Here is a 20,733-nt window from a genome sequence, read left to right as displayed (position 1 = left end):
TCCATGACACCTCGAATTACGGCGCATTGAACGACTGAGCGGCCCGTGCCCCCAGCAATAAAAACTCTAATGAAAATATGATTTTCAGTCCAGCCTTCACATTGGGGGTGTTTTACTTACTCAAATGACGTCATATGGCTTACATAGCTTTATATATAACAAACTCGCCGACATTAAATGACGAAGTCCTTTGAGAACGTCATAATCATTGGTCGAAGTAGAGAACATGATTACAGATGAAAAAGTACATCATCATGTCTAAAAAATGAAAATACACAAATCCGGGCTATTTACAATTGCAGTAAAACATGGTAATAACAAGTAATAACAAACATCACGGGACTGTTGAAATGAGTTGATTACAGGCGAGGATGTATCGATATGGAGCGGGGATAGAGATGTGGTGGTGCCCCAGTAGTACCACACGAGTTATCTCCCATGAATTATTGCCACACGTTGACAATGGCAACCCTAATTAAATGATTTCAAGGAAGACTTTTTTGACAGGACTTTTACAGTTGCTGTCAATTCTATATTGCTCTCGGGATAGTACTGTTCTACCTACATGTCTGTATACATTCATAATGGGCCAGAGCAACTACACCACAGTGTCATGTTACTTGAAATAGTATTTGCCTAGGTCAGCATGCGATAATCGGTAAATGAGAATTGATATGATTGTAAAACATTACACCCTTCGTTAGATGCATTTTATGCCAGCATGAGAATATTCAGTCATAAACTTTGTTATTCTAGTCTGCGTTCAGATAATGTCCACTTTGACGCTTGAAGGGGAAGTGTACACGCAAAAATCATTTTCTTTTCTTATTTTAAACAAAACGGAATTTTAGAATTAGTCAGTATCAATGTTTGAAAATATACACTCATTTTCCTCACAGTCAATGTAGCGAGCTCACAATAAGTGTGAAAATGTCATGCCGTTATGAGGCCTTCGTTTTCCGAGCTAAACAGGCCTGAGTTATCCCCCTTAGATTATGACGTAATTGGTGCCAATTTAACTGGGTTCCTGTCTTGTCACAACGCAAAAGAAATCAAGTACCAGTTTATGGTGAGACAACATGGCATCCGATACCTTGCCTGGTCCGAAGAAGTTCCCTTGACCCTTCAAGAAATCGCAAAACCATACGATTTTGAACCAAAACGAGCAAGCTTCGCTGTACGGAAACGATGAAAATCAAGTGGAAACAAGAGAAGACCCACATCACCTAATTTGTCACCCGACCCCGACTCGACATCTACACAAGTAGGCCAACCAGTGACAACGTGGTAAGAATAACACTTTGATGTGTGTATACCTAAATTACCTATATGCTCATTATAATATTCTAAGATAATTTTGTCACGCCGGGTGACCCGCATGCTTCGTCAGCAGGCCTATTCATCCTGTCCCACCCTGTTACGGCATTGTCGTCAATCTGAGTTTGTCTGTATTAGGTGTAACTATTCCCACCACCTATAAGCTACAGACCAATGCTACTTGCCAATATCAAGAAACAAATACGATCTGTCGCCAAACGTTGTCTCAACAAGATTACACATTAGGCCTACCAGCTGATGACGAGACCATATGCTTAGAGTAACACGAAAATGGGGTACGTCCCAGTACGTTTCTAAAGTCGGTTGCCGAGTGGAAACGTACTGGGGGAAAAAAGATTCTTTTTGATTTTTTCCCATCCGAGTTCAAAATACCTGCCATATCTATTGATAAGTAATTGGATGTCGTAATTCACACTTCACACCGTCCCCATTTGAAAGTGAAAAGATAGATCACTAAAGTGCAATTGATTTGTTTAGTGTTTGAAACCAGTTACTGCAGTAGGCCTACAGTATCTTATTCTATTTAATAGATAATTGGTTATTGGTTTGTTCTGACAACCATTCATAGAAAATGCATTGCAACTTTGTAGGGAAACTATTTATCATCTATTATGGGGCCAGATTGTTAAAAAAAATGTTTAGAAACTATAAAAAAGAATCTAATGTATATAATTAATTTTTAAAAACAGTGGGTTGTTTAACTGAGTGGACCAGATATATGTAAAATGTTTACAAAAAGCTCATTTACTGTCACAATCAATACATATAAATTATCTAAGAAACTATAAGTAAAACTTGTTGAATATTAGTGAAAAATCTTTGAAATTGTAAATCTTTGTTTGGAAATTAAGACCTCCCAATCAGACCTTTTGGGCAAAACGTCTGTAACACCGCCCCCTAAAATGCAAATGAAATATGCAATCATTTTTTTTATATGAGTGAGTGAGTAGGGTTTTATCCCGCTTTTAGCAATATTCCAGCAATATTACAACTGGGGGACACCAGAAAAGGGCTTCACATGTTGTGCCCATGTGGGGAATTGAACTTGGGTCTTCAGTGTGACGATCGAACGCTTTCACCACAAGGCTAACCCCACCACCCTTTTTATATTAACACTTGAAATAAAGTTAAGAAAACATATAATATGATTTACTTTCATCAATTTATTTTATTATGCATTTTAAGATCTATCATGCACAACAAACAAATCTGACAAGTAAAATAAGAGATTCGAGTACCATAAATGTTTATTTGCCAGCAAGTTGTGAAAGCATATGCAACTTGTAAGGTTATTATATTACATCAGTGATATTGAAACATGCCCACAATATTTCAAGAAGTATTCAAACCTACAGTAATAAACACATCATGTCAACATGATAGAACTATAAACTGTTTTGGTATTTATTGAATTATTAACATGTAATAATTTTTTTACATATATCATCAATACAAGTTACTTCTTATATAAGCATCCCTCCAGATTTAATGACAAAAATATATATGTAAATGGTATGATATTTTTTTGTAATGTTGTGCATAGCTTGACTAATAAAAAACACTTTTTCATTGCAGAATCTATCTACACCTCATAAACAATAGGTTCACTTTGGGGATTTGCAGAAATAGTTGAAGAATAATGAGAAAAGTTATTCAATCATGTGTTGTCGAGGTGATTCATGAAAGATTTCCATCTGATGTATGTAATGTTTTTCTCTATGCTCATTAAAATAAGCTTTTTTCACTGAAATCTTGTTTTATGGTCTCTGACAACAATCAGCCTTTTTCTGCTTCATTTGATAAGTTTCTGTAATACAGGATGGCTGATGCTGGATCAGGTAGTTTTGGGCAAGGGCGAAGGCCGGGAAAAGACTGAAGAAAATATCAAAAGCACTGGCTAAATGCTCAGTGGCCACTTGTTAGTGCACTGGTTGACTATTTCAAAAGTACAGCTCTCTTGATGTCTAAAGCACTGTACCTCACAAGACACTCTAATATTTTATGACTTGTAACTCTGCATGAAAATAAACACAATTTGCACACAATGAAAATGGATCTCAACACCAGGGATTTCTTGTGACACCGTTGGGGCAGGATACTCTCACCTTTCGCGAACACCTGGTATTATCACTATTTGATAGCGATTCATTAACACGTGCTCATGATTTAGTCAGAATCGTACCATTAACTGATTTTTACAGCGTTTACATATGAATATGGAAAGGGTTTTGTCGCATTTATACTCTTCCATATCATTGTGGGACCTGAAAAATATAAATATAATTTAAACATAGATTTGTCAAAATAATATGTACACTGACTAAATAATTGTTAAAGAAGGTGGTAATAATCTTCAGCAGTGTCAGGCATGTCACTGGGTGCCTGAATACAAATATCATCAGTAAACTGTACAAATTGTATCAGATCTAAACTTTTATATGTCATTCACAGTATACGTTCATTTGTCATCCACTCTACACTTTTACAACAAAAGACAAACAATATAGAATATAAGAAATTATTTGCATATAGTATTTACATGATTATTCATTGTCAAAATATTATTTTGTACCTCATACTGTGAAGCATGGTGTGCCATGCTTCTGGTGTACATTGGACAGAGACTTTACACCATGATGGACTGGGGACCTGTACTTTCTGGGCATCAGTGTCTGGCATGACTTGGCTCGAAACTTCATATTTGAAAGATACAACATAGAAACATTAACACTTTTGTCATCAATATCTCACTATCACAAAATATAAAATGGTAACTTGATTTTTTTCATGTATAAATGTGCTATAAATAGTATATGTGTGTAAATTGCAACATGAAATTTGAATATTTTGGGTGGTAGGTGGGAGATGATTTTGGATAGTGACTGGCTATTTTGCCAGCTACAAACCAGCAAAACCAGATATCTTTTTGAATAAAAAATATATAGAGCCCAAATATAAAAAAATAAACATGTTGCAACAATGTATTTTTGCAGATTTTTGCTTCAACAGTCTGAATCAAAATTATTGTACATGATTATTTAAAGATTAGGTACACACACAAACACACACATACACAGAATTTCAATGAGTTTATATAATTTATAATTTGTTTTCCTGTGTTATTATAAAGTTTATTAAATACCGAAATGAGATGATTTGTGTTAATTCCAGACGGGAATGGCTGTTAAACTAAAACATTACGTAACACAACTTACTCCATCAACAGGAGTTTGCTGCATACTGCAACGATCAGCTGATCAGGAGTATCGACATAACCATGCAGGAAGTGAACATGTGAACGAGACAACATCGCGGATATTCATGATTATCAAGTGAAACTATGTACAAATATCACCCTACCCCTGCTAAAATACATTTCTTACATACCACTGTGGTTAGAATAAACTAAAACAGCAAACTTACCTGATGAGTTACTTCAACTTTACGGCGTTTGTTCACAAAAACATCCCAGTCAGGGTCTTGATGAGAGTGCTGTCCCTTTAGCCCGTTTCCATATAAGGATCGTACACCTTCCGCTTCCGATCAGTTTCAGCACAGGACCATATGTAACTAATAACAGTAACAAAAACGGCCTTCGACCTCGTCTATAATTTTTTGGCGAGTTTTTTTTATTGTTATTATTAGTCACATATGGTCCTGTGGTTTCAGAACCAGCAGGTATCTAAACTCTCACGGAAGACGACAGCAAGAGCCAATAAGCGCAACACAAATGAACGAATAAGCGCAATTCATACAACGGACCCTTCCAACCATAATCGCGAATCTTACAGTATGTTATCAGTGCATTGTTGTCTTCTCAGTCGCGATTTTGGAAAACGAAATAATTTTAGAGTAATTGTGCTTAGCGTTGTATCTTGGACAGCTCGGCACCGAACAAAACAATAGCTAGGCTGCGCATCTGAGAAGATAGAACCACACACCTACATACACCACGGGAAACGCGTCTAATAAAGTCTTATGACGTCATTCCTTTATCAATTGGCACCAATGACGTCATATTGCAAGGGGCATAAGGCATGGTGTGTTTATTTTGGAAATAGAACTCTCTGTAAATGTGATAAATATGAACCGATTTTATGAATAAATTAAATTAGATACTTGTGATATTTTAATTGTTTTGCTTCCGAAACTACTAGGTAAATACTTTTCATGATGAAAAAGTGCAAGAAAAATAGGTTTATTTTCGTGTGAACTTGCCCTTTAATGTATTGAGATAGTAAGACACTGAGGAAAAGTACTGAACATCAGCCGTGTTGCATTATTATGGCTTCATATTTCATTCGGATTTGCATTGTTTGTTTGTTGTTCAACGTCGCAATGAGCAATATTCGAGCTATATGACGGCGTGCTGAAAATAATCGAGTCTGGACCAGACAATCCAGTGATTGTTGTCATGAACATCGATCCACACAATTGGGATACGATGACATGCACCAAGTCAGCGAGCCTGACCACCCGATCCCGATGTGGTCGCCTCTTACGACAAGCATAGTCGCCTCTTACGGCAAGTAGGATTCTAAGCCGGATCGTCACGGTTACATTCATATTTGTATTAAATATGTAAATCAAACGTGCTTTTACATATGTACACAAGTTGATAATGTGTCAAGGGGATACATATCTTTTAACAGAGCTATGCTTTTATACATTGCATGCTATATATAGTGTGTGACTGTTGTGGATAGTGAAAAATAGTCTAATGATTGTAGTTGGCGAAGGTTCCTGTGATGTTGTGGCCTGTAATCAGTTCTCCACTTACATCATTACCGACATACATCATGACCCACATGGGTCTGTCAAAATCAACATCTGTGACGGTGGTGTACACTGTGTTATCACCGGCATCAATAACCAATATTTTGTCATTAGCCCCATCCATTAGAAAACATAGTTGTAGGTCAATAGATTGTCCAACTCTGTTTTGAATGAGAGGGCGGTCAGTGAGGAAGGTGCTATTATAGAGCACACGGAGACACAGCTGCTGCTTGTGGTAGGGGCATGTAGCAAAATATACACTCAGTCCAGTGACTTGATTACCGCCAGTATCTACAGGGGTGGGAGTCAGGGCAATCTCTTGTATAAGTGTATTATCTTCTATCAATTCGTTTAGACAAACCCGAAACTTTACGCGATACATGCATCGCTGGCCTTGACAGTTTTTAACCATTAAAGGCCTGGATGCCAGACATGAATTGATATCTTGTATCCGACATCCTGTGTCAGGAGAAGGGACGGCTGAGGTGGTGTTTGTGATCACACATCCAGACACGTCAATATTGTTATGAGCAGTGCTTGAGTCCCATTCCAGAGTCGGGCCTGTGAGAAGAAAACGTCACAAGACACTACTATCTACCAACCAGAAAAAGAAAGTCACAAGTTATCATAGACATTTATAAGAAGTGTTATATCAATTTCAAATGTCATAAGCGTTCTTCTTCTATACATTGGGGTGGTCGGGTAGCCTAGTGGTTAAAGGGTTCGCTCGTCAAGCCGACGGCCGGGTTCGATTCCCAACATTGGTACAATTTGTGAAGCCCATTGCTGTTGTCCCCCGCCGTGATATTGCTGGAATATTGCTAAAAGTGGCATAAAACCTTACTCACTCACTCACTCTCTTGTATATTTCTTATTCATGACATTGAAAACCCAAGAACCTCTTGCATGGAACATCGCTAACGCAAATCCTATCATAGCTCCTATACTTTTACATTGACGACACTGCGTTTTACGCTCGTTCAGATCTCGAAAGTGATCGAACCTATCGAACTCAACAGACAAATGAATGACAAAACCAATGAATAATATACTGTAACATCATTGAGTCAAGGACGCAGATCTTACATGTTATCTTCTGGTCACAGATGCTCCGGTCCATCGCCATCACTGAAACAAAGATATTAATCATTATGTGTGTCCCATGTACACGTACTGCCTGCTCCCACTACTTTAATGCAGAAGGTCTACTGTGAAGATCAAGGTCAGAATAGGTCTAACGGGATCGGGTGGTCAGACACGCTGACTTGGTTGGTGCATGTCATCGTATCCCAATTGCGTACATCGATGCTCATGGTGTCAATGACTGGACTGTCTGGTCCAGGCTCGATTATTTACAGCCCGCCGTCATATAGCTGCCATATTGCTGAGTGTGGATTCAAACAACAAACAAACAAATAATGCAGAACGTACCTGTTTTAACAATACCATCATGTGAAAAAGGAAGTACAACATGCAATTCACTGGACGGGACTGTGTCCCTCAGCTGCCACACGTAATGGAATCCCAGACATCAACGTGCGCCAAGTTGGTGTTCGTACCATATCAAGCTGACAGGGCACGATAATGTCTGACAGACTGTTATCCCCTGGGTACCACAGGGACACGTATGTGTTTGTCCTTCAACCCCACTTTGAGGTTGAATATATAGAACATCTGATTTGTCAAGACGCCAAATTTTATTTCTGAAACGTCACCACGAACCAAAGTTTGTTTAAGGAAAACCTCGCAAACATGATTGCAGAAAGGAACTTTCCGTCATTGAATATCAGTGTCCTAGCACTATGAAATCGGCATTGATCCAAACCAGTACAAGCAGCCACACACACACACACACACACACACACACACACACACACACACACACACACACACACACACACACACACACACATGCACACACACATGCACACACACACACACGCACACGCACACGCACACGCACACGCACACACACATGCACACACACACACACACACTAACACACACACACGCACACACATATGCATGCATGCAGGTAGCTTTATCAGTACAATAATCTGGGAAGCGACGTTAATACCCTATACACCTCACTTATTACATTTAAACGTCTTCTTCTTTATGTGAATGTAGTACGACCCGTTGTAACTGTGACTTTGTGAGGTTGGTTGGTTTACGGTTGCCAGTGTGAACATGACGTCCTATTTGAAGATGTGTACACAAATAGTGAAATAAAAACATGATAAGAATTCAATTTGACATTTTGTGTGAGTTCGAGGATGGGTTTCCATAGAGTAAGGGACAAACTGTATGAACGTCGGAGCTTTCACGTCAATTCTTAAATAACAAAATTAATCATATTTTATTCTTAAAATATGTAAAATACTGAGACAAAATGAAGAGAATAACCACATTCTAATTACACACATACGTCCGATATTAACAACAGATTTGACTTTTTAGATTTCTTTTTTATATGTAGTATTAATGTCTATGTTATCAAAAACGCAGGTTTCAGGTGAACGCACGTTGATGAAATATATCACTATTTTGATCAATATAGCAATGTCGTCACGTCTCATTGCCATGTCTCCAAAGACATAAAACAAGTCATGACGTGAAACGAAATTGTGTCAAATTTTCAGTTTTCATCATATTTGCTAGCACTTGATTATTAATGGTACACCATGAGTCACATGACACTGACACAATCAGGTGAATGCTTGAACCCAGGGACTAATTTACGTGTAAGATATGGTCATCCATTTCGCTATGACTTCCTATGTGTGTAGTATGATATCCTCATTAATTATTATTTGAGATGACGTTGGAATGGACTGGTTAATTGTGAACAAAACAATGCGAAAATACATTGTCGTTATCCACAGCAAATTATCACCAAACTCGTATGCATAACGTTATATATAAACATGCAAATCAGCTTGATATAGATTTAAGTCCTTCAGAAATTAGACAGTATTTTGTTGGTGTACGAAAAAATGTGGTGCAATGTGCTACGAGTTGCCGTATAACAAAATCTCGGCAACACAAAGCACTGTCGGTTTCTTGAGCGAGTTCAATGATTGCAGTTAATTTTACACCATGACTTATTTAATTTTCAGATCTTATAGAAATGTGCGTCATACAACTCATTCGTCATCCAGAAAGTAAAGACTGGCATGAACTGGCATTGTTTATCATTGAGTGATTATGAGCAGTCTATTAGTCAAAATGTTAAATAACTATATATTGTTATCAATCGATACTTGCAGTATGGATTCAGGGAACAGTCTTTATGTCTTTTTGTTTATGTTCATAAATGTAATACATCCGCACAAACGTAAGTGTCAATTACGTGTACACTAAAATATTTGCATATTTGTACCTGAGGCTACATATGAAGTAATTCTTATTAATAAATACGTTGAAGTTATGACTTCACATGATGTCTTTCTAATCCTTAACACAAAAGAAACTGTAGATAACATACAAAATCAGATTATCGTTTAGCGCAATAACGCAACTACAGCCCAACCCATTCTTTTATCAGCAAATCAGGACACAGTAGTCGGTTAGTGGACGTGGCCTTATTTGTTTTCGGTTTATGGACTCATAAATAAAACGTGACAACAAACTTTTCCATAACAGCGTAAATAAACTTTGAGGCAATATCTTTTCGCATTTCCAAACACTGATTGGTTACCGGTGATGTATGAAGTCTCCGATATTACAAAAGTGCACATGCTATTTAATTTCTTCAACCTAATCAAACAGACAAAATGAACGGTCAAAGCCCATCCGATGTCATTATTTGGAAATACCCCTGATGGTTATGGTTTAATCAAAATGTATCCCTGCAATGAAAGCAGTTTTAGATTTTGGATGACATGGCTAACACCAGGGAGACCATACAAAGGATAGTCTATATACGATTGCCACTCCCTTGTCATCCATCTATCCTGGTATACCAACACCTGTGTATTTGTCTTCATTCACTTGATGCTCAGTTAATGAATTTATTACAGATATAATTAGTGGTAGAACCACTCAGTTTACCTGACAAAGCTTCCAATTTGGCTTTTCTTGTGTCTGGGGTAATTATTCAATCCAAATCCAGGTTTTGTTTTAATCCTATCATTTTCAGCTTGGGGATGAAATTAAACATCAATTGGAATTCGTTATAATACATTTTTCAGTCAATTTATAAAATAACAGAACAATTAGAAGTTTGATAAATTGCATAGTTGAACATTTTAGTCATATTACACATTGGCTATAACATTTAAAAACGATAGAATAAGCAGTGCGCAGGTGAAAATTAAATAAAAGTGACAAATGCGCTGACTGTTGGCGCAGCACAGGTCGCGAACAAGTCGAGATTTCTGGGATACCACCAGGGTACTTACGGTAAAACACATCAACAAAGGCAACAATCAGACCCGGGGAATTGTTGAAGATCAGTGCCCCTTTAAAGGAGACGAAGCAAGTCTGGTTGATTTCCGTTTATGTTCAAGTGAATAATTTACCACAGTACTGTACGAACATGGTATGAGTCGGATCATTTTTGTCATTGGAAGTAAATACGGCCCACAGTGCAACGGCTTACCGGGCGACAAACGAGGATAATAATGTATCATGAAATATTAAGAGATTACACTGCAAACACGAAAACGTCGTTTTTTTCCGTATATGGTCATTGGACGGAAAAACGACTAAAAATTCATTAAAATTGATTAATTGGTCAGCGTCTAGAAAGTGTCCAGAAAAGGGTCGAGTTTTTCAAGCGTAAAATGGACGGAAAAACGATGCTTTTTGCTCCGCCTTGTACAACTGTTAACGGCCAATCAGATGGCGCTGGTCCCCCGACGCACGTGATGTCCAAGGCTTCCTTTCGGAAGCTTTAGGTTTCGTATTTCTGGCATGCCTTGCTCTAGTATCTCTCGCGCGCAGTGCAGCGAGATTTGCTGATAAGCTAGTTTTAGGATATGTTACATGTTAATGGAATTCAGACACGCGCCAAGAAGTCAAACCAAACAATGTTACTAAGTTTATTGTGGTGACGGCTATGTACAGTTACCCCTATCGGATAATGGGTTGTGTTTCATTTGGTTATAACAATAACTAATTTTTTAATGTGAAGTTTACAAGATATACGACTTGGACGCGAGGTCGGTCACATGACGTTCTTCACGTGACTGTATTCTTGAAAAGCCGTAAACACTGACTACTTCCACATTCCTGGGGAAAACCCTTGGAATTCCCTGGTACGAATTCATACAGAAGCGTGGTTGCAAGCCCATTTAAGGATACCCTCGCTACAACCCATCCCAGAGAGAAAAAAAACACGAAAAAAAATCCAAACTGTCGCAGTGACAATTTACAGAAATCTATGAATTTACCTTAGTATCTATTTGACACATCTTCACAATCACCTTTCAATGATCGGCCAATTTATCAGTGATGCCAAAGGCTTGAAATAGCCACAGGTTAATTAACAACTTCGAAAATATCTCCCGTCACGTTTATCGTGTCGGCCATTTTGACGTATTGTACTTGATGTAAATGTATTACGACGCTGTCATTGTAATTGACTTACTAAGGTAATTCTGTAAAAGATCTTCTCATCTTATGAGGATATTGTTTGGAATATATTTCTTGTAAACATACAAAAACATATGTTCCTCGCTTTGGGGGGAACTATTTTATTCCGGGGTGGCCCATTAAATCTAGTAGTAAGTCAAGGCACCATGCGTGATCTGTTATTTTATGTGTTTAAATTACGATTTGGGGCGTTAATAAAATACACTGACGCAAGTATATTCTATTCAAATCAATTGGATAATTGAATATGCTTTCTTTTACATATTACATAACATCACTGCACAAAATATGAAAAGTTGCAGTAACACACTACGGTAATCGCATTAAACATCATTTTCAACTGTACAGTATTTCAGTATTTCAGTTATATCATGGTGTATCAGACTGATGTGGGATAAAAATCCGAAGTGGTTCAGGTCATCCAATGGGTGTTCGGGAAAAGGTGAGCGTATCCTGCCACACAAGTGGCACCCGTCACAAACACATGCAAGGACAAGTCAATTGTTCACCTGAACAAAGCACGGAAACACACAATGATGCCCGTCCTCAGTTTTACCGAGCATGTAAATTATTTTGTCCGTCAAAAACATGGACGAGTATAAACAATATGTTCATTCACGTAATACAGGTCATACATTTGACAAAATGTATTGACTCGGAGCATTATTGTTAATCACAGAGTATGCAGTTGAACTCATCTCCCATCCCATTATTGATAACCCCTTCTTGAAGATCTATGAAATCAGAAGCTGCAACACTCTATCTTTTAACTGGCATGTCAGACTTCTATTTCATTACTAAGTTATATTTGCACGGATTACTATGGAAGGGACATTGTCTCGTTGTCGCATTGTCGCATTGACGCCTTTACAACAACAAGCAAAACCTGTCAAAATTAACAAAAGCGCGACAATTGGCCATTTGTCGCATTGTCGCGTGTTCGCATTGTCGCTCTTTGATAATCCTTTTCTTTATTTTACGAAAGGGCGACGATGCCGTAACGCGACATTTTCAAGGTCAAAATATGTCTCGTTGTCGCATTGTCGCCCCATCACAAATGTGTATAAAAGGCGTAAAGTTCAGTTATTGTTACAGTTAGGAAGTTCAACCTGATAAATGTACGTCTTGAAATGAAAACACAAGTCCGTCCGCGAGTCCATAACGTTTTATTAAGAGCTCTTCTCTAAAAGTGCTTAGCGTTCAACTCCCAGTTCCAAACACGTAGTACCTCCTCAATAATCCACATACCTCCAGTGCAGTGGTCTTCCGGAAGATCTTACTCTTGACCGTATTAGACAACTGATGAGTGCACGCCTGACCTGTGACCTCGTTGCAACCCTCGTGATGTGTTTGCCGAAGGGAGAGGTGTAGGAAATGTGTGCTCCAGCCCAGCGCAGAGCTCGCGACACACTGTATACTGATGTATACAGTATATTGCAGTTGATATACTGTATACTGCATGTGATACTTATTTGCAGACATGTTACAACTTTCAAGATTCAAGATTCAATTTGCATATATTTCATATACAACAGACCGCCGTCATATATCACTGGAATACTGCTGAGAGCGGCGTTAAAACAAATTGTTTTCATAATGGAGCGCTGCAGTCATTTAAAATAGAACCGTATACATATGTACATGTGGTACCAACTCACTCTATTTGTTTCGAATATTCAGCAGAAAATATATTATTAACCAGGTCTTTGGGAAAAGATATCAGATTTTCATAAGCAGCCACATAGGGATGATAAAGGACCCCTCGCTGATTAGGTTCTTGTTTACTTAAGAGTAGAGATGGCCATGTTAGATGATATAACCAAAATCCGGGAGCTCCGGCGGGGGGCAAGCTGGTCTTGTTAGTGTATGGTATGAGCTGTGACGTTGACCCAAGAGAATAATGTAAAACATGAGACCAACTCAAGTCTATAATGATTGGGAAAGTCTAGATTTCCACAGCTCTAGCCTGAAATTAAGGATTGTTCTATGCTCCATTTTAATAATTATTGTATTATTTTCATTTTGTAGACATGGATGGACCAACCAGGAAAGAAATTGATGGAATATTAATATCACATGTTACCACTGATCCAGTTAAATTCATCACACAATAATAAATTAGTATTTGACATTACGGCATTTGATTATTGGGGCATGATCATGTACATGTTCACTGTAGTAATGTACACACCAGTCAACTTTATTATAATTTTTATCAAAGTGTAGCGCGGCATCAACGATTACTTTATGATATCCTCACTTGTCATCGATGTATTGACATCGAACAATGGACGGCAATTCGAAATTCTTATGGATAGCTTCAATAGGGACAGCGCCGGTGTCAGCACAATTTTCCTAGTTAAAATAAGTATCTACAAAATATAATCTGAAGCAGACAAGAACAATATTTTTTTATTAATGCTTACTTTCAGGGATAGAATTAAGGCAATCTAGGCTTGCCAACTCGTTCTAGACTTGAGCTGGATTCCTTTTAAATTTATTCTGTATGGTCTGGGAGACGAACGGGCGTCAGTATCGCATGGAGAACTGGGACAGCCTTAATCAGTGTAATCGGATATGTTGTGGAGTTTCGGTTTTGGGCTGTTTGCTGAATATATAGAATTGCGAGTTATGTATACTCTGTATTCTTTCGTCATGGTAGCATATATATTTTCTATGTTGCTTTTTGAATTATCCACAAATAATGAGAACTACAATGTAAACCTCTCTCTGGAGATATGCAATAATACTACTGAAGGGCATATCTGAAAAATGGGACTTCTCGACAAATATTTCTTTCTTAAATACTACCCGTTACAGGCATTCTGATCATTATATCATACTTTGTACAGTTTAAAAGAAAAATAATGGCAAATTGTGTATCTTTCTACATTTTGAATTAATTATATTTTCTGAAATAAAACCTTAGCATCAGATAGTGATATACACGAATATGATCTATACTATTATAAATGAATTATCAATTTCGTATTATGAATTAGATAAACAGAAATATGATAGTAAAACAAATTATTTTAATCTATTCTTGTGAATAGGTAACGAGAGATCTGGGCAACGCACTAACGTAGCCATTTATAAAAAATGAAATATTAAAAGTTTAGGGGTTTGAACATGCACATTGAATGACAGGGAAGAAAGCAAGGCAATAATTAAATTATGAATCAAATTATGTTATAAATATAACAGAATATTTAGAAAATATAAGTTTAATTTCTCATTGTTGGAAGGTGTTTAATAATTATATAGATTTTGTTTGATTGTTTGTTGTTTAACGCCGCATTCAGCAATATACCAGCTATATGACGGTGGTTCGTAAATAATCCAGTCTGGACCAAAGAATTTAGTCATTATCATCAAGAGCACCGATCTACGCATTTGGGATACGATGACATGCATCAACCAAGTCAGCGAGCCAAGTCGCCTTCGTACAAGCATGGGTTGTTGAAAGCCTATTCTAAACCGGATCTTCACGGGTATTTTTTTAAATGATAAGGTACAATGAAATTCTGTATATGTCCATAATAAGTGTGTATAAGTAGATGGATAATATGTCCATACACACCAAGTAAATGGTATATGCATTAATTTAAATGCAAATGATTCAATGATGAGTTCTTTCACAAGTCCATATTTCAAGGCATGTATTTGATATTCATAATAACTCCACAAAAGCTACACAATGGCAACAAAACGGTACCAGCATCACAGATACCAATAATACATGAGATACATATAATTACTTTAAAGTTAAACCATGTATCTAAATAGAAAATTAGAAGGATACACTTCCGACATTTTTCGTATTTTGTTTTCGTTTGGAGAGAGAAGTTGTGATTGGTATCTGATGGGTGCAAACAGGTGTTCCCTTCCGCCCAGGCCTTGCGGCAATGCTATAGCCCAAAATGAAACAAGCCTTGTTCAACAGGTTCAGACTCAAATTTCTATCCCACTTGGGCTCCTTTTAAATTTAAATATAATTTCTCGTGTCGATATGTGTCAGAAGAAATGAAATATTACAGCACTGGTGAATAGGTTATATGCGCATGTCAGCGTCGATCCTATAATATCCTTTTATGCAAAATACATATATACTGATGAATTAAGGTAGTAATACTACGCAAATATATGTCCAGATGCATACATCAGTATCATCTCGTGATCTTAATTCATGCTTTGAGCCCTTTTTCTACCGGAGATTCTGGGGTGTTACATCACACCAGAAAGCCAGGTCCAAATTCAAGTCATAATTTCATGGTCCGTCTTGTATGTTGAAAACCAATATCGCAATATGACTAAATATTGCTGAACGTGGTATTAACCCGATTACTCACATAATTATTCCATTGTCTACAGTCATCTACGAACACTGTACTATCTTTAAGGAGGTATATCTGTATCATCCAAATGTCCATACATATATGTCCACATTTATATGTATAAAGCAAGTCGTCCTGCACTCTTCCTTAAAAGATAAATGTTAAGCATTTCCTCTGTATGAATTTATATAATGTAATATCGTTTTAATGTAATGCTGATGCAGTAAACGTGCCACAGACCTGATGCTAGAATAACATCTAATTTCTGAAATGAACATATTTTACAGAAAAAAACAGTTGTTTAAACAATACTTATAAAATATAAGAACAAGGAGCCAAGAGCCAAATATTGGGCTGTGTTGGACATATTTTTTTCGGGGTCTTATGACAGACAAACCTGATGCCTTTAAGTATAAAGATAAGTAAGTATAGATGTTGTACATATTCAAATATGTTCGTGATTAACCCAACCTTGAAAAATATTGAAAGATGAGTGGTAACTATTTATGCCATTATTTCAAATTAGAATGAGAGCACATCAGGAAAGCATGGTACTTTAATATACGTATCCTGTTAACCCTTGTTATTCTTTTTTTAAGTAAGAGCAGCATGTATATCGAGAGTATAGGTTTGGTGCGTGACATATCTCACAGTACTTTCAGAAAGTGTGCATATTCTGTTTATCGGCAATAAATAACATAAGACGATTCATACGGGTAAATACGATTTACTTCAGAACTGGTAGAGATTATTTAAGGTTAGGGGGAAACGTATGTAATTAATTAAACTTTGGCCCGGTTTGAAGGATTTGGGTCCTGGCTTGGGCTTTGTGTTGGACGTGTAGACGGCATTTACAGGTTTGACGTATCAATGACAAAAATGATGTCAGATGCAATTCTCTGCCATTTCGGGTGAACAATTGGCTTGCCTTTGGATGTGTTTGTGGCGGGTGCCACTAGTGGATCGGAATGAGCTCGCGTTTTTGCGAGCATCCAATGTCATCATTTATTATGGTGAATCATGAAACATGCTCCTGATGTTGTCGCAATGGTGCAGTTGGCGCTACTTTTGGCAAGGGTTTCTCATGATAATGGAAATGCCTATGTCGCTTTTGTTGACCGATAAACATGAAAAGATATAAAGTTAGTGTATATGGTCATGTAATTAAGAAACAAACGACGAGTGGGAGTTGTTTATTGTACGATAAACAACGACCGAGACTCGTTTATTTCTATATGAGATATCAACATTACGTACAGCCTCTTTTAGGGTGTTAAATTAGGAAAACATACACGCTTTACAATATTTACCCGTACTTAAATAATGATGATTCCTTGAATAGAATCCGACAGCGGCCATGCTAGATAAATCCATATTAGGATTTGAGTTTGGTCCCGCATATTCTCACAATTTTCTCGTCAATCATCTGTACCTTTTCTCCCAATACCGATTGTCATATCACTCTCACTTTCGGATTCTCCAGCAACATTTATTGGGAACAACTCACTAGACACATACCTCTCAAAAATAAGGTCAAATTTAAAAATTTTACTTTTCAAGTTGCGAGTGCATGTTCGAATCTCAATAAATGACGTCATGATAGAACAATTTATATCGTGAAATAAATATCGCTTCCTTCTTTGTTCTTTGTGATTTATCGCGTAGCTATCTTATATCATCAAATGCCAATTTCTAATTGCTTTATCATGTTGATCCGTGTCATGTAGCAATAACATACACAAATATCGTTGACTTCGACGTTGAATAGTGTCATGAAATATGATTATCCTCTTGTGTGCAATATTTCTGGTTGATAAATCTAACATATTCTTACTTTAAGAATAGCGACTATACATTATTATATATCCCTTATCAGGTCTCTGTAACATTTGCAAAATGATACAAATATAAAAATACAACGGAACCTAAATGTAATGTTTTAATATCCTTACGTTGCTGAGTGCAGCATTTAACAACAAACAAACAAAACATAATATCTTTAAGAATTATGTTAACAATTCCATTGCTAAAAATAATCTCACAATCTCCATACCTCTTTCTCTCTATGAAAACATAATAACTTTTTTTTAATAATCTGAAGGAATAATAATGGCAATACTATCATAATTATCATCATTATTTATGTTACTTATCCTCAAGCGAAGTAGTCCTCCACATTATACATTCAGTGTAGAAGCCCATGAAGTTAGCAAATGATATTATTCGGTCGAACGTCTATCAGCCATCTATTCTATTCGTGAAGAACATTTCACGTGGGACCAACAGAGGGAATTATGACTATCGACTTGCTAATTATTTTTTATATTCATGCCAGCTCAAACGATCTATTGGCTTGATTTATTGTTATGGTATCCACAAAATAAGTAGGATCCGATTTTTTCCGTTTTTGTTGAAATAAAACTAAATAATATTTGCTGTTTACATATCAAAGTTTGCCAAATTGTTACAAAATGTTTGCCCACAGCAAGGCTACCTATCCCCAACATATTGTGCTAGGAACAGTATCACTGGACTTAGGGAGGGCGGTATTCCTCCTTGTGGGTCACCTGCTTGGCAATATGGGACGGGAAAACTGCAGGGGGTGAGGGCAGTTAAGTTGATGGTACAGACAGATAAGAGAGATCATTTTACAAATGTGAAACCTCAGTCCACAAAGGAAGAGGCGAAAGCTGAAACTTGGTGAGGTTTACAGAACAAAGGCAGTTATTTCTAGTTTCTTATACTGACTCTCGAAGATACATTTAATAAAACAATTAATGCGTGTGTGTGTGTGTGTGTGTGTGTGTGTGTGTGTGTGTGTGTGTGTGTGTGTGTGTGTGTGTGTGTGTGTGTGTGTGTGTGTGTTTGTGTTTGTGTGTGTGAGAGAGGTAGAAGAAGAATTGTACACCATAAAAATGGCTACGTATGTAGTTGGGGTAGATATGTTGAATGCCCGGCCAGTATGACCTTTGAGTCACTACAGTTTCAGTCATTAAAATGCGTAAAACAGTATTTGAGTGAAAGAAAACACTATTAGTGAGTGAAACAAAAGACCTCAGTACAGGCACACCCAGTCCCCCAACCCCAAGTCTGCATGTACGAATACTCATACCCGCCACATCCTCAACCACTTAACTTACTCGCACAATCATCTGACAACATGTTCGCCAACCCTCGTATCACAACGCATGCACGCATGCACACACACACACACACACACACACACACACACACACACACACACACACACACACACACACACACACACACACACACACACACTCACACACACACACACACACACACACACACTCACACATCACATTCTTCTTTACCCACCATTATGTCTACGTCAGCCATCATGGATCCATGCGCATGCTTTCATACATAATCCATCCTCCCACCATTCCCCAACATCCATCGAACTATAACTATATCCGCCCTCATGTATCGGTATTCGTGCTTTCATACATACATACACCCCCCTACCATTCCCCTACATCCATCGCAGTATAACTATGACTATAACCGCCTTCGTGCATCCGCACTTATCTTCACACTGCATTGCATATGCATCGAATTACACGTTTAAAATATCGTAAATATTTTACAACATGTACATATTATATATCAGCAAACAGAGATTATTATAACGCAATAGATTTCATCCGTCAAAACATCACAGAAAGAGGGGCAGCCTGGAATTTTACAATGGCATCTGAATGCACTAAGACGTTCAACTGGTCAGGAGGTGAGAGTTGCGGAAGATTACGGTAAACTTCAGTTACAGATCTCCATTACGAATATCTAAAGTATGAATAAAGATCACAGCTTGCTATGGCGTGTACTTCATGCCTGCAGAATTAGCAATGTCCTTAGCTTTAAATTGTATGTCTAAATGCTTATGTAGACAAAGACCCAAATGTATATAGGCATGACCATATTATATTCTACGCAAATATCACCACATTTAAAAACAAAGCTAGATTGAGTCTTTGAAGGGCATTAAGAACTGATACACACAAGGAAAATATTTATGGATGTCAACGGAGGAACACTGCGTTTCGGAATATATACTTTCTCCTTCATCAGGTGCATATTATTAAATGCTATGAGGCAGAGAACATATATTTGTACCTGTAAGAACAACAAAAGTAAAAAGATATCAAAGATGGGAACGCAACAAGGGAAGCCAACAGATAACTGGCATGGCGCTGATTACCCCGCCTCCCGTTTGCCCACTGTCCATTTCCCATTACCAATCATTCATAAGTTAAGTTTTGGCTTTAATTTGTCCATTGATAATCAACCATCAACGTCTATTATCTCCACCCTAAAAATATGTAGTTTACTGAGAAAGTGGTATCCAAATATAATGTGTGTTGCTGTTGACCACTTTCTTAAAGGCATTGTTGGTTCAAAGCTTTCGGTCATAGAAGCCGTGCCATTTTTCTCTTGTCAGAGGAGTACACAAAGTATACGTCATCTGGACTAACATTTTTGGTTCGGTGGCTGGGTTAGATCGCCAACATTGTGTTCTGGCGATTGGGTGCCTCACTCACAGTGTGGGTTCAAATCCCGGACGGGACTCAACCCAGGAAAGTACGAGAACCTGTACTTTACTCAGAAAGTGTTATCCCAATTATAACATTTGTTGTCAAGAAAACACAATAAATGTATATTC

General features: G+C 37.5%; 1 protein-coding gene across 1 annotated transcript in view; it reads right to left on the bottom strand.

Moving 5' to 3' along the window:
• Positions 1–892: 892 nt before the first annotated feature.
• The window catches only part of LOC125380075 (E3 ubiquitin-protein ligase TRIM33-like), a 30,747-nt gene continuing 10,906 nt past the window's right edge, over positions 893–20,733 (bottom strand). Inside the window, exons 3-5 of the mRNA XM_048396310.1 lie at positions 7,201–7,242; positions 3,911–6,675; positions 893–3,602 (exon numbers count right to left, since the gene is read on the bottom strand). Of these exons, the coding sequence (XP_048252267.1) occupies positions 6,056–6,675; positions 7,201–7,242 (662 nt within the window). The 3' untranslated portion in view covers positions 893–3,602; positions 3,911–6,055. The remainder of the gene's footprint in view (positions 3,603–3,910; positions 6,676–7,200; positions 7,243–20,733) is intronic.

Source organism: Haliotis rufescens, unplaced genomic scaffold (assembly GCF_023055435.1).
Source record: "Haliotis rufescens isolate VD_foot unplaced genomic scaffold, xgHalRufe1.0.p SCAF_15, whole genome shotgun sequence".
NCBI classification, from domain to species: Eukaryota; Metazoa; Mollusca; class Gastropoda; order Lepetellida; family Haliotidae; genus Haliotis; species Haliotis rufescens.
This window is presented reverse-complemented; position numbering and strand designations above follow the sequence as displayed.